The 13,810-nt window shown below is 42.7% G+C and overlaps 1 protein-coding gene across 2 annotated transcripts in view; it reads left to right on the forward strand.

Annotated features, from left to right (window-relative positions):
• Positions 1-13,810, forward strand: part of LOC122552954 (filamin-A-interacting protein 1-like) — a 245,339-nt gene that overhangs the window by 58,819 nt on the left and 172,710 nt on the right. For both annotated transcript variants that reach the window (XM_087991507.1, XM_043696264.2), the window contains one exon: positions 2,659-2,931. In XM_087991507.1, the coding sequence (XP_087847633.1) occupies positions 2,659-2,931 (273 nt within the window). The remainder of the gene's footprint in view (positions 1-2,658; positions 2,932-13,810) is intronic.

Here is a 13,810-nt window from a genome sequence, read left to right on the forward strand (position 1 = left end):
GCACTTGGAAGGGCAAGGACTAATCAAGAGTAGTAATTATGGCTTTGTAATGCAGAGATCATATCTAATAAACTGGGTTTAATTTTTTGAGGACAGGAGTATAGATGTAGATAGTCTATATTGGCTTCAGAAAGGCTTTTGACCAGGTACCACATGGTACAAAGGTTAAGAAGCTAGGCTTTTTGGCAGATAGGACCATAGAATTGGTTTAGTGACAAGAAGAAGACGATGATGGTCAAAGGATGCTTTTATGACCTGAAGCCTATGTCCAGTGCCACATCACAGGGTTTGGTGCTGAGGCCCTTGCAATTTATGTGCATTAATGGTTTAGACATGAATGTAAGAAATACAATCTGTAAGTTCACAGATAACATGAAAATTTATGGTATGGTAAATAGCAAGTAGAAAAGCCTTAGATTACGAGATGATATAGATGGATGAGTCAGTTGGGCTGAACAGTGGCAAATGGAATTTAATCCTGAAAGTTTGAGGTGATGCATTTTTGGATGACTAAGAGGCATGGGAATACATGATGTATGGCAGGAGCGTAGGAAGTTCAGAGGGTCAAAGGAACCTTGTTATGCATGTTCCTTGAAGGTAGCAGGTCAAGTGGATAAGGTGATTACGAGGGCAAACAAGATATTTGCTCTTAATAGTCCAGTTCTTGAATACAACAGCAAGGAGGTTATGATGGGCTGTTGGTATCAATAGTTAAAGACACAGCTAGAATAATGTACGCAGTTCTGGCTGCCACGCAACAGAAGGATGTGACTGCACTAGAGGGGGTGCAGAAGAGATTCACCAAGATACTGCTTGGGATGGAATGATTCAGCTCTGAAGAAAGACTAGGTAAGTTGGGATTGTTTTCCTTGGAGCAGAGAAGGCTGAGTGGGGAACTGATTGAGAAGTACAAAGTTCTGAGGGGAATAGACAAGGGAAACTTTTCCCTTTAGTGGGAGAGATTAATAAGTAGTTTTAAGGTGAAGAGACGGAGGTTTAGAAGGCATTTGAGGCAAAATCTTTTCACTCAGAGAATTGTGGATATCTGGAACTCACTGTCTAAAAGAGTGGTAGAGGCAAGAACTCTCAAGACATTTTACAACAACTTTACAAGAGTATTGGAAAATGAATGATGATTTATTGTCACTTGTACTCTACAATGAACAACATCCGTCAAGTACAGTGAAAAGCTTCAACTGTGGCCACAATCCCGCACCATTCAAATACTTCAAGAATATAAAGACAAAGCCGAATGAAAATCGTCTTCACTCTACCACCTCCACCATGAGAGCTGAGCCCTGAGCCAGCTGACCAACAACACCCTTGTCAGCATTTTGCCGGATCCCCAAATTTCAGAGTCACCACTCTTTAGGTGCCATCTCTTCATTGCTGGGCCCACCCTTCTGGTGGGGCACTGATGGTGGGTCCTTTGCTTGACCCACACTTGCCCTGCAACCAGTGCCTCGACGACAACCAGGAGACCTTAGCTCCAGCCCTACCACAGCCAGAAACTGTCGCCACCACAATGCAGAGGACCAGGAGTGCTCACTTTGGGCTTACCCTAACCAGATGTCCCTGCCACCACTTCAGCTGCAGCCTCACAATGCCTGGAATCCCCACTCCAGATGCACCACAGCCACTGGTCCTGGGCTTCAATGCGAGCACAGGCCACCACCTCGCCAAGAGTCCTGCGCTGTATGTTCTGCGCCACAACGTCACTCCCCCCTCTGTCACTGACATCAAGAATACAATGAAAAAGAAAAGGAAACAAGACCACAAGGGTAAGGAAAGAAGGAGGAAGTGACCACCTTGGGCAGATGGGCCCAGGAGCCCAAATATTGCCAATCTTATCAGCACCGCCATCTTATATTGATGAAGATTAGATTAGATGGATATCTGATAATTGGTAGGAACATCATGTGATGAAAGTCCTCTTTCTGTCATGTAGACAAAATTATGACTCTATGACACATATCACGTCAGTCATAAAATGAATAAATGTGATATGCAAATAACAAAATATCAATTGCCATAAGAACAGAGTGTTAGACTTAACAATATATCACCTAAGGAATGGAAGAGTTGTGCCAAGTGTTTCAATTAATGCTCAGGACAAATGTTCAGGATGTACTAGAATGAAGGAAAATGAATTACAGATTAGGGAGAAAATAGTATGGAATGGAGTCATGTTCCACCAGGACCATAGCATTTCTCTCTATTAAAAAGAGGCAACTAATTATGTTTAGTTTGAGGAAGCATGTGGTAAGGTAAGCAGGCAGGACTCCGTGAAATATTATAATCGATTCAAGGATTGAACTTGTATTTTTTTGCACCACACACTAATTATCCAATCAACTGAGCTAACTAATACCACGCAAGGTGCCTAACAAATTGTTAGTTTTTATCTAGTTATTCCAATGTTACAACCTCTGCAGGACATTTGGGCAATAACTGAATATAGTCAATTCAAACAAGTGGGCATCTGCTACATATTGCGGCTTAAATTAGAATTTTGTAGAAGTAGAATCTTCACTTCTGGAAATTACAATAATTTTTCACATTGCTTTTATAAACCTGGAATTGAAAATGGATGCAATTATTGACCACTTGTAATAAAACATGTAGTCTCTTTACCTCTATATGCTTTCTCCATTGTAGGTTGGAATGAGATCCCGGAGCAGTGGAGAATCGCCATCTCATGGGCGTGTGTCCAGGGACAACAACCATGAAGGTGAGGAAAGCACTTCTGTAGGCAGTAAAAAGAAGAAGAAGACTCATCGCCAACATGATGGAGAAAAGTTAATGGGGGTATCAGGTCCTGCAAAGAAACAGCAGAAATCAACTGAAGAAAATGAGCAACAAAAGAAGTTACTGGAGCTCTCGAAAGATGATCTCCTGCGTCTGCTCAGCATAATGGAAGGGGAAATTGAGGTGAGATTTAAGTAGCAATGTCTTTAACATTTACAAATTTATTTTGTAGGCTACATACTGCTATCTAATTGTGAACCAGAATAGTGGAACAGATAGTGACATCAGGTTGAGTTGCTAATCTTAATATTACACATAGAATAAATTCAGAGAGAATATTGCCAGCTGAACATTACCACACACTTTCTAACAGCCATTTAGAATCAGTGTGAGCAGAAACCTGGAAGCTCCCTTGGATGCAATGAGTGTTATGGGTTGGAAGTCTAGAAGAGCAGAGGAAGGAAATGATTGAGAAAGAAAGGAAAGGACAGACTTGGCCTAAAAAACAAACTGTAAGCAATTCAAAGTCCCATAAAAATATATGAGACACATAATTCTGTACATAAAGTAAGTCTTGGCCAGAAGAACAGACGACAGTCAGCAATCCATTTACAGACTCACAGTTACAAAAGTGGTTTTATTGCAACACAATATGAATGAGATTGATTACAAATGCACTCAGAAAATGTTGGCAAATTCTTAATGAAAATATTAAAGACAACAATTTTCCATCAACTGTAGGGTTTAGGATCCAAGGAAATCAAACAACAGTCCAAGAATTCTCTTGTCAGTACAAACCCTTATAGATATAGACATAGAATCCTTACAGTGTGGAAACAGGCCCTTCGGCCCAACGAGTCCACACCGACCCTCTGAAGAGTAACTCACTCAGACCCATTCCCCCGAGTTTATACTTACCCCCAACTAATGCACATAACCTATACGTCCCTGAACACTATGGGAAATTTAGCATGGCCAATTCACCTAACCTGCACATCGTTGGATTGTGGGAGGAAGCCCACACAGACACGGGGAGAATATGCAAATTCCACACAGTCACCCGAGGCTGGGATTGAACCTGGTCCCTGACTCTGTGAGGCAGCAGTGCTAACCACTGAGCAACCATGCTGCCCCAATGGTAAAGAAGAAACCTGCAGTTATGTAGCAACATATATATCCTCAGGTCATGCAAAATGTTAGACAGTGAATTAATTATTTTTGAGGTGTGGTCTTTGATTCCTGTGGACACGTGTGACAGTTTGTACATAGTCAGGTTCCATTGCCACCACAGTGATAAATTACTACTTTGCCATTGATTAAGAGATATTCATTGTCCGAACTCCAGGAAAAGACTCAGCTCAGCTTCAAATACCACCATGGGGTCTTTTATATTTGACTGAATTAGCAGACAGCAACTCAGTTTTACAGCTCAAAAAATAGGGCAGCATAACTAGTAGTACACTAACAACGGCAAGGAAACTGACCCTTCGGTCCATACCAATCAGATATCCCAACCCATTCTAGTCCCACCTGCCAGCACCTGGTCCATATCCCTCAAAGGAGAAAGTGAGGTCTGCAGATGCTGGAGATCAAAGTTGAAACTTTATTGCTGGAACAGCACAGCAGGTCAGGCAGCATCCAGGGAACAGGAGATTCGACGTTTCGGGCACAGGCCCTTCTTCAGGAAGGGCCTGTGCCCGAAACGTCGAATCTCCTGTTCCCTGGATGCTGCCTGACCTGCTGTGCTGTTCCAGCAATAAAGTTTCAACCATATCCCTCAAAACCCTTCCTATTCATATACCCATCCAAATGCCTTTTAAATGTTGCAATTGTGCTAGCCTCCACCACTTCTTCTGGTAGCCCATTCCACACACACACCACCCTCTGCTTGAAAAAGTTGTCCCTTAGGTCTCTTTTATATCTTTCCCCTCTCAACCTAAACCTATACCCTTGAGTTCTGGACTCCCCCAAGCCAGGGAAAAAACCTTGTCTATTTATCCTATCCATGCCCCTCATGATTTTATAAACCTCTATAAGGTCACCCCTCAGCCTACAATACTCCAGGGAAAACAGCTCCAGCCTATTCAACCTCTCCCTATAGCTCAGATCCTCCAACTCTGGCAACATCCTTGCAAATCTTTTCTGAATCCTTTTAAATTTCACAACATCTTTCCGATAGGAAAGAGACCAGAATTGCACACAATATTTCAAAAGTGGCCTAAACTAAGTACTGTACAGCAACAACATGACCTCCCAACTCCTGTACTCAATACTCTGACCAATAAAGGAAAGCATACCAAACACCCGCTTCACTATCCTATCTCCTGCGACTCTACTTTCAAGGAGCTATGAACCTGCACTCCAAGGTCACTTTGTTCAGCAACACCCCCTAGGACCTTATCATTAAGTGTGTACGTCCTGGTAAGATTTGCTTTCCCAAAATGCCGTACCTCGCATTTATCTAAATTAAACTGCAACTGCCACTCCTCAGCCCATTGGCTCATCTGATCAAGATCCCGTTGTAATCTGAGGTAACCTTCTTCATTGTCCACTACATCCCCAGTTTTGACATCATCTGCACAAACTGTACCTCTTAAACTCACATCCAAATCATTTATATAAATGATGAAAAGTAGTGGAGCCAGCACCAATCCTTGTGGCACTCCACTGGTCACAGGCCTCCAATCTGAAAAACAACCCTCCTCCACCACCCTCTGTCTTCTACCTTTGAGCCAGTTCTGTATCCAAATGGCTAGTCCTCCCTGTATTCCATGAGATCTAACCTTGCTAACCAGTCGATCATGGGGATCCTTTTCGAACATCTTACTGAAGTCCATATAGATCACGTCTACCTCTCTGCCCTCATAAGTCTTCTTTGTTACTTCTTCAAAGAACTCAATCAAGTGTGTGAGACATGATTTCCCACGCACAAAGCCATAATGACTGTCCCTAATCAGTCCTTGCCTTTCCAAATACATGTACATCCTGTCCCTCACGATTCCAACAACTTGTCCACGACTGACGTCAGGCTAACTGGTCTATAGTTCCCTGGCTTGTCCTTACCACCTTTCTTAAATCATAGCACCACATTAGCCAACCTCCAGTCTTCCAGCACCTCATCTGTAACTATTGATGATACAAATATCTCAGCAAGAGGCCCAGCAATCACTTCCCTAGCTTTCCACAGAGTTCTAGGGTACACTTGATCAGGTCCTGGGGATTTATCCACATCTATGCATTTTAAGATATCCAGCAGTTCCTCCTCTGTAATATGGACACTTTTCAAGATGTCACCATCTATTTCCCTACATTCTGTATCTTCCATGTTCTTTTCCACAGTAAATACTGATGCAAAATACTCGTTTAGTATCTCGCCCATCTCCTGTGGCTCCACGCAAAGGCTGCCATCTCATGTCCCCTTTTTGCCCTCCTGATTTCTCTCTTAAGTATACTCCTACTGCCTTTCTACTCTTCTAAGGATTCACTCGATTCCTCCTGTCTATACCTGACATACACTTCCTTCCTTTTCTTAACCAAACCCTCAATTTCTTTAGTCATCCAGCATTCCCTATGCCTATTAGCCTTTCCTTTCGCCCTAACTGGAATGCACTGTCTCTGTACTCTCATTATCTCATTTCTGAAGGCTTCCCATTTTCCAACCATCCCTTTACCTGGGAACATCTGCCCCCAATCAGCTTTTGAAAGTTCTTGCCTAATACCATCAAAATTGGCCTTGCTCCAATTTAGAACTTCAACTTTTAGATCTGGTCTATCCTTTTCCATCATTTTAAAACTAATAGAATTATGGTCGCTGGTCCCAAAGTGCTCCCCCACTTACACCTCAGTCACCTGGCCTGCCTTATTTCCCAAGAGTAGGTCAAGTTTTGCACCTTCTCTCGTAGGTACATCGACATACTGAATCAGAAAATTGTCTTGTACACACTTAACAAATTCCTCTCCATCTACACCCTTAACACTATGGCAGTCCCAGTCTATGTTTGGAAAGTTAAAAATCCCTTACCATAACCACTCTATTATTCTTACAGATAACTGAGATCTCCTTACAAATTAGTTTTTCAATTTCTCTCTATTATGGAGTCTATAATGCAATCCCAATAAGGTGATCATCTCTTTCTTATTTCTCAGTTCCACCCAAATAACTTCCCTCGAAGTATTTCCAGGAATATCCTCCCTCAATACAGCTGTAATACTATCCCTTATCAAAAACGTCACTCCCTCTCCTCGCTAGCTTCCCTTTCTGTACTTCCTGTTGCATTTGTATCCTGGAACATTAAGCTGCCAGTCCTGCCCATCCCTGAGCCATGTTTCTGCAATTGCTATGATACCCCAGTCCCATGTTCCTAACCATGCCCTGAGTTTATCTGCCTTTCCTATTAGGCCCCTTGCATTGAAATAAATGCAGTTTAATTTATCAGTCCTACCTTGTTCTCTGCTTTGTCCCTGCCTGCCCTGACTGTTTGACTCGCTTCTTTTCTCAACTGTACCAGTCTCAGATTGATCTTTTTCCTCACTATTTCCCCTGGGTCCCACCTCCCCAACTCACTAGTTTAAATCCTACCAAGCAGCTCTAGCAAATCTTTTTGCCAGTATATTAGTCCCCTTCCAATTTAGGTGCAATCTGGCCTTCTTGTACAGGTCACTTCTACCCCAGAAGAGATTCTAATGATCCAAAAATGTGAATCCTTCTCCCATACACCAGCTCCTCAGCCATACATTCATCTACTCTATCTTCCTATTCCTGCCCTCACCACCTCGCAGCACCGGGAGTAATCCAGATATTACTATTCTCGAGGACCTCCTTTTTAAATTCCTGCCAAACACTTTGGATTCTCCCTTCAGAATCTCACCCTTTTCCCTTCTATGTCATTCATTCCAATTTGTACTGTGACCTCCTGTTGGTCCCTCTCCCATTTTGAGAACATTCTGCACTGTCTCTGAGACATCCTTGATCCTGGCACCAGGGAAGCAACACATCATTCTGATTTTTCGCTGGTGGCCGCAGAAATGTCTGTTTGTGCCTCAAACTAGTTGCTTTTGAATCTATAATTCTCCCAGACTGGAGCTCTATTACTTTAATTGAATTCCATTGAGTTTATATTGTGGAGTGTCCATCAGTTCTATGCATGACAATATTGGCCTTGTATTGACTGGTATGAAGCCTCGTTCAGAGCACAGTGACACTGTACATTCTGGTAGTACCTAGCACATATGCATTATTCTATTTTATTCTCATAATGATCTATTGCCCAAATGATTTCAAACAAAGATATATCATGAAAATGAGTTCAGACTTTTGAATATTTTTGGATTGTTTTCTTAGCAGAAAGAACAGAATAGGGATACCCATGATGCCTACTGACAAGCAGTAGTCTATTAGTACAAGCAGTTATGCATTACAAAAAACGTGCGGACAGGATGTAGGGGGTATTTAATTGTGTGGGGTTAGGGCACTACTATTTTCTTCTCTCTGCTTAAGTCCACAATGGGTTTTCCTACCCGGACATTCGTTGTGGCTGTCTAGGGGGCAATTAATGCCCAATCGAGCATCAGATTTTAAAGTCACCAGTCGGAAGGACGGTCAGGCGGGGAGAGGAAATAACAAACACCTTCAGGTTTATTCAATAAACTTTGGGTCAGGATATGCCTACTTGAGGGATGCAGAATCTTGAAAGAGGAGGGGCTTTGAGCATTATCTTCTAATCAAATGAACACCCTCCTCTCCAGCCTGCAACTTTCTCCCTTTGACCTCTATCCTATTTTCACTCAGAAATGGCCTGGCTCCTTTGTCAATCCTAGTCCTTTGTCAATCCTAGAACAGAAATTGTTGTAAAAGCTCAGCAGGTCTGGCAGAATCTGTGGAGAGAAATCAGAATTAACATTTTGGGTCCATTGCCCTTTCAGGTTGCAAGGTAAAAGTTGTTTTTTATGCAGAAGATTGGATGGCAGGAAGGATAGGTGAAGATAGAGCCCAGAGAGAGAGAAGAATAGTTGGACAGACAAAGGAGTGGACAACAATCAGCTTAGAGAATGAATAGCTACTAATAGGGATTATTAGTGGCTAACAATGAGTTGTGTATAATAACAAAACATGTGATGACACGACCTGGTGTAGGGGGGGTACAGTATTCAAGGCCAGCCTCCAGTGTCAGACCAGGAACATGGAAATGGTTGGTCAGCCACTTTGGGATGGTCAGAATCAAGATATTTCCAGTAGGGGATGAGGAGCCAAATTTCAGGCAACCCGGCTGGTCTTCATCCTTTCTGCCTGACTGGCAGCTGATTTCCTCTTGGACTGAGAGAGGCAGATTATTAAGGGAGATGAAAGTTAGTGGTGCCACTATTATTTTTGATGCAGGTAGGAAGGTGTCCATAGCAAGTAAGTAGGCAGTGCAGTGATGTAGTGGGTTGGGGTGGGTGATTAGTGAGTGAGAGAAGATCTTGCAGATAATAGTAAGTGTGGTAGAAGTTGCGTACAATAGCAGAGATGGAGTGAGTGTGAAGTATCAGAAAGAAGATGGTGGCACTCCGCTCAGGCAGAGTGCAGAAGGTTGTTGATTTTCTTCTTACACTATTGTACATTTTTCCAGTTGGCTGGAACTACACCTCGGAGAAAGTAAGGACTGCAGATGCTGGAGATCAGAGTCGTGAGTGTGGTGCTGGAAAGGCACAGCAGGTCAGGCGGCATCTGAGGAGCAGGAGAATTGACATTTCAGGCATAAGCCCTTCACCTGATACCCGAAGCATCAATTCTTCTGCTCCTCGGATGCTGCCCGACCTGCTGTGCTTTCACAGTACCACACTATCGACTGGGACTACATCTACCCAGGTTGCAACCTTGGGGCAGGTTAACATAGTTTGGTGTCATGGCCTCCATTGCTAGTCCTGGGTAATGAGGAAGTCCTGTGTTAACACCACCCTTAGCAGCAGGACCTCCAGGTCCTTGACCACACAGTGGGACACCATTTTCCCCCATTACCATATCTGGGGCAAATGTCAGGAACTAAGGTGGGTATCTCTGAATTGACAGTTTACGTCTGGGTGCACAATGTGCTTTTAAAGATGGCATAGGTGCAAAGAATGCTGGTGAATTGTGGGATATCTGCTTAGTGGTGGGTTGTTTTGGGAGCAGTGCATGATGAGATGTGGCTAGAATTGGATATGGGGACAACACAGCTGTGGTTGTAAATAGTTAATGAGGCAAGATTTGTTAGATATGAGAGAAATTCGCAAGGCCTCATAATGGAAAATAAACTCCAACAAAATCGATGCAGCACAGATTTAGCCAAAAGAAGTCAGATTTAGTCCATTGAGTGTTATATTCATGCTGTTTGGTGCACCTGAAGACATGATTTCAGTCGCTAGGCTACAGTATACAGGCAGAACATTGAGGGATATGTCAGCTAAATGAACTGTGACCCATATGATGTTCTCCACATTACCACAGATCAAACAGACTGCCAAGTGAATAGCTTAGACCATTAAATCACCTTGGGACCCTCCAACCACATGGCATTAATATGGACTTCACCAATTTTATCCTTTCCCCTCCCCCCACCATATCCCAGTTCCAACCGTCCAACTTGGCATTGCCCTACCTGTCCATCTTCCTTCCCACCTATCCAGTCCATCCTCCCCTCCGATCTATCACCATTACCCCCACCTCCATGTATCTAATGCACTTTCAGCTACCTTCTACTCCAGCATCACACCCCTCCCATTTATCTCTCACCTCCCCAACCCACAAGTCTCATTCCTGATGAAGGAATCTTGCCTGGAACATGAATTCTCCTGCTCCTCAGATGCTGCCTGACCTGCTGTGTTTTTCCAACACCACACTCTTGATTTTGGTCTCCAGCATCTGCAGTCCTCACTTTCCCCATGAAATCACTTATCCCAAAGTGTAAGATCAATTCAAAATAAGATTTTCATGTTGCTATGTTACACCTCAGAGCGACATCTTTGGGTGTAGGGTGACCATCAAGCATAGATCATGTTCAGAAGCCAATCAAGACCAATATTTCCAGGCCACCATCTATTCAAATTTTCTGAGATCCAAGATGTAATTCCTAGAAAATAAGGAAGGATGAAAGTCGTGTGTGACCAGCGGGCAGATATGAAAATATCTCAACTACACATGGGGCACAAGGTCAGAGTCGTACACATGAAGCCATGATACTGAATGGCGCAAGAATGATGAAGAGCAGAAGCAATTTCAGAGATTTTATTTATTTATTTACTATCACATGTATCTTGTTACAAAATACAGTGAAAGGTGTTATATAGTGTTGTCATTCTCTGCCGTCAGCTTAAAACACAGAGAAATAAACCAAAACATTAAAAAAAGCAGAAAAATTGATAAGTAAAGTGTCCAGCTTTATAGTCCTTGTTAAGTGATCTGTCACGGAAGATTGGCCCGGTGGCAGACACGAATCCCCTCCCCTTGAATGAAAGTCGCCATTCTTTGGTGCCATCTCGCCTCCACCGATGTAACTGGTGCCATCTTGGTTAACACTTGATTACAAAACTGGAATTTAAAAAAAACTGCAGAAGTAAAGGAAACAAAGCCAAAAGGATTGAGAAACATCCAGATATTAAATTCTTATTTAAGTCTTATCTCCACGCAGGCACCCAGGCCAAGCCACAGTCTGGAGTCTCAGGAGGAACTCAGTACTTTCTGCAGTTGACGTTACCACTTCCAACTGCTGTCTGCTGCCTCTGATTCTATAACTACCAGTGCCACAACCGGGTCCTGGGACATGCTGTGACAGGGCCCGCTCACAGCCTCCGATCACTAGATCCCGGGACATACTTGGGCAGGGCCCATCATTAATGCCTCACAGAAGTAAAACTTTTTAAACAAAAGGGGGAAAGAAAAGAGCAAAATAAGTTTTATAAAAAGGAGATGGAAGTGAACCAGCTCTGGAGCTCAAACGTAGCACTGCTACTCTGCCACCATTTTGGTGCCATGTGGAAGTGAACAAATGTGGCTGTGCACAGGCAACACAAAACAACACAACTAGATGACAGTGTGATGGAAATTATATAAAACAATCAACACACTGATGACACATCTGCAGCCAAAAATAGCCAAGTTAGAATCCATACTTCCAGAAAGGTACAGCATAACAAGATCTGGTAGAGCTGGCAACCATAGAAATGATATATAGAATCTTACCTGTACTCAAATTTAACAAAGCTACCTCTGCATAATTAATTTCACTTGTACCATACAAGATCTATCTTTGGGAATAAATGGGTGAGTGTTGCACATTTGGAATAATGTCCATTTGAGAATGTAACATGCAGTTGAACCAAATACCCGGCTCTCTTCATGTTAGCACTCAAGGCACAGGCTGTCTGGAGATTACTTTGCATTGCAGATATGTTTTCACTTTATGTAAACTTACCAGATATGTTCATGAGAATCAATGTACCTCAAGATTTACATTTAAACTACACAAGATTATTATTTTATTCATAGCTTGCTAGGAACTCCTGTTAACTGACTGGAAGCAAATTGCAATTATTGTGTATAATGATTGCGTTTAATTATAGGAGTGGGTATGGATGTGGGTGGGTGTGTTTGCTTTTGTGTGTGTGAGTGTGCTATATTGTATGTGAACACCTTTCTGTGTTTTTGTGTGTGTGAGTAAAGCCATAAATACACCTTCTTACAGGAAAGGGACAATGTGCAATTCTTTGTATAAGGTTTCTTTTGGAGACAGTATATCTGTGTGGCAATTTATGGGACGATAATTAACATTTTAGTCCTCTCGGAAGTAAATAACGTGTTGGTTGTCCAGCTGGTTTTACTTCTAAGAAGATTTGTTGGGCTGTTAGAAGTGTTTTCAAATGGTCATTAAATGCAAATAAATTGATAGACAAGTTTATAAATTAGCTCTTAATCCATATGTTTATTTAGTTCTAGTGCTTTAAAATGTCTGCTCCATGCTTTTGTCAGTCTGCCTCAGGTCAGTCTCAATCTGTAATTAACCGCACCCAGCCTTAACTGATCACAATAGACAATAGACAATAAGTGCAGGAATAGGCCATTCTGCTCTTCGAGCCTGCACCACCATTCAATATGATCATGGCTGATCATCCTTAATCAGTATCCTGTTCCTGCCTTATCTCCATAACCCTTGATTCCACTATCCTTGAGAGTTCTATCCAACTCTTTCTTAAATGAATCCAGAGATTAGGCCTCCACTGCCCTCTGGGGCAGAGCATTCCACACAGCCACCACTCTCTGGGTGAAGAAGTTTCTCCTCATCTCTGACCTAAATGGTCTACCCCATATTTTTAAACTGTGCCCTCTGGTTCGGCACTCACCCATCAGCGGAAACATGTTACCTGCCTCCAGAGTGTCCAATCCTTTAATAATCTTACATATCCCAATCAGATCCCCTCTCAGTCTTCTAAACTCAAGGGTATACAAGCCCAGTCGCTCCAGTCTTTCAGCGTAAGCTAGTCCCGCCGTTCCAGGAATTGACCTTGTGAACCTACGCTGCACTCGCTCAATAGCCAGAATGTCTTTCCTCAAATTTGGAGACCAGAACTGCACACAGTACTCCAGGTGTGGTCTCACCAGGGCCCTGTATATCTGCAGAAGAACGTCTTTGCTTCTATACTCAATCCCCCTTGTTATGAAGGCCAGCATGCTATTAACCTTCTTCACAACCTGCTGTACCTGCATGCTTACCTTCATTGACTGGTGTACAAAAACACCCAGATCTCTTTGTACTACCCCTTTAACTAAATTGATTCCATTTAGGTAGTAATCGCCTTCCTGTTCTTGCCACCAAAGTGGATAACCATACATTTGTCCACATTAAACTGCATCTGCCATGCATCTGACCACTCACCTAACCTGTCCAGGTCACCCTGTAATCTCCTAACATCCTCCTCACATTTCACCCTGCCACCCAGTTTAGTATCATCAGCAAATTTGCTAATGTTATTACTAGTACCATCTTCTATATCATTAATATATATTGTAAAAAGCTGCGGTCCCAGCACTGATCCCTGCGGTACCCCACTG

This window comes from Chiloscyllium plagiosum, unplaced genomic scaffold (genome assembly GCF_037043375.1).
Source record: "Chiloscyllium plagiosum isolate Xiang-an unplaced genomic scaffold, Cpla_swu_hap1 HiC_scaffold_10, whole genome shotgun sequence".
NCBI lineage: Eukaryota > Metazoa > Chordata > Chondrichthyes > Orectolobiformes > Hemiscylliidae > Chiloscyllium > Chiloscyllium plagiosum.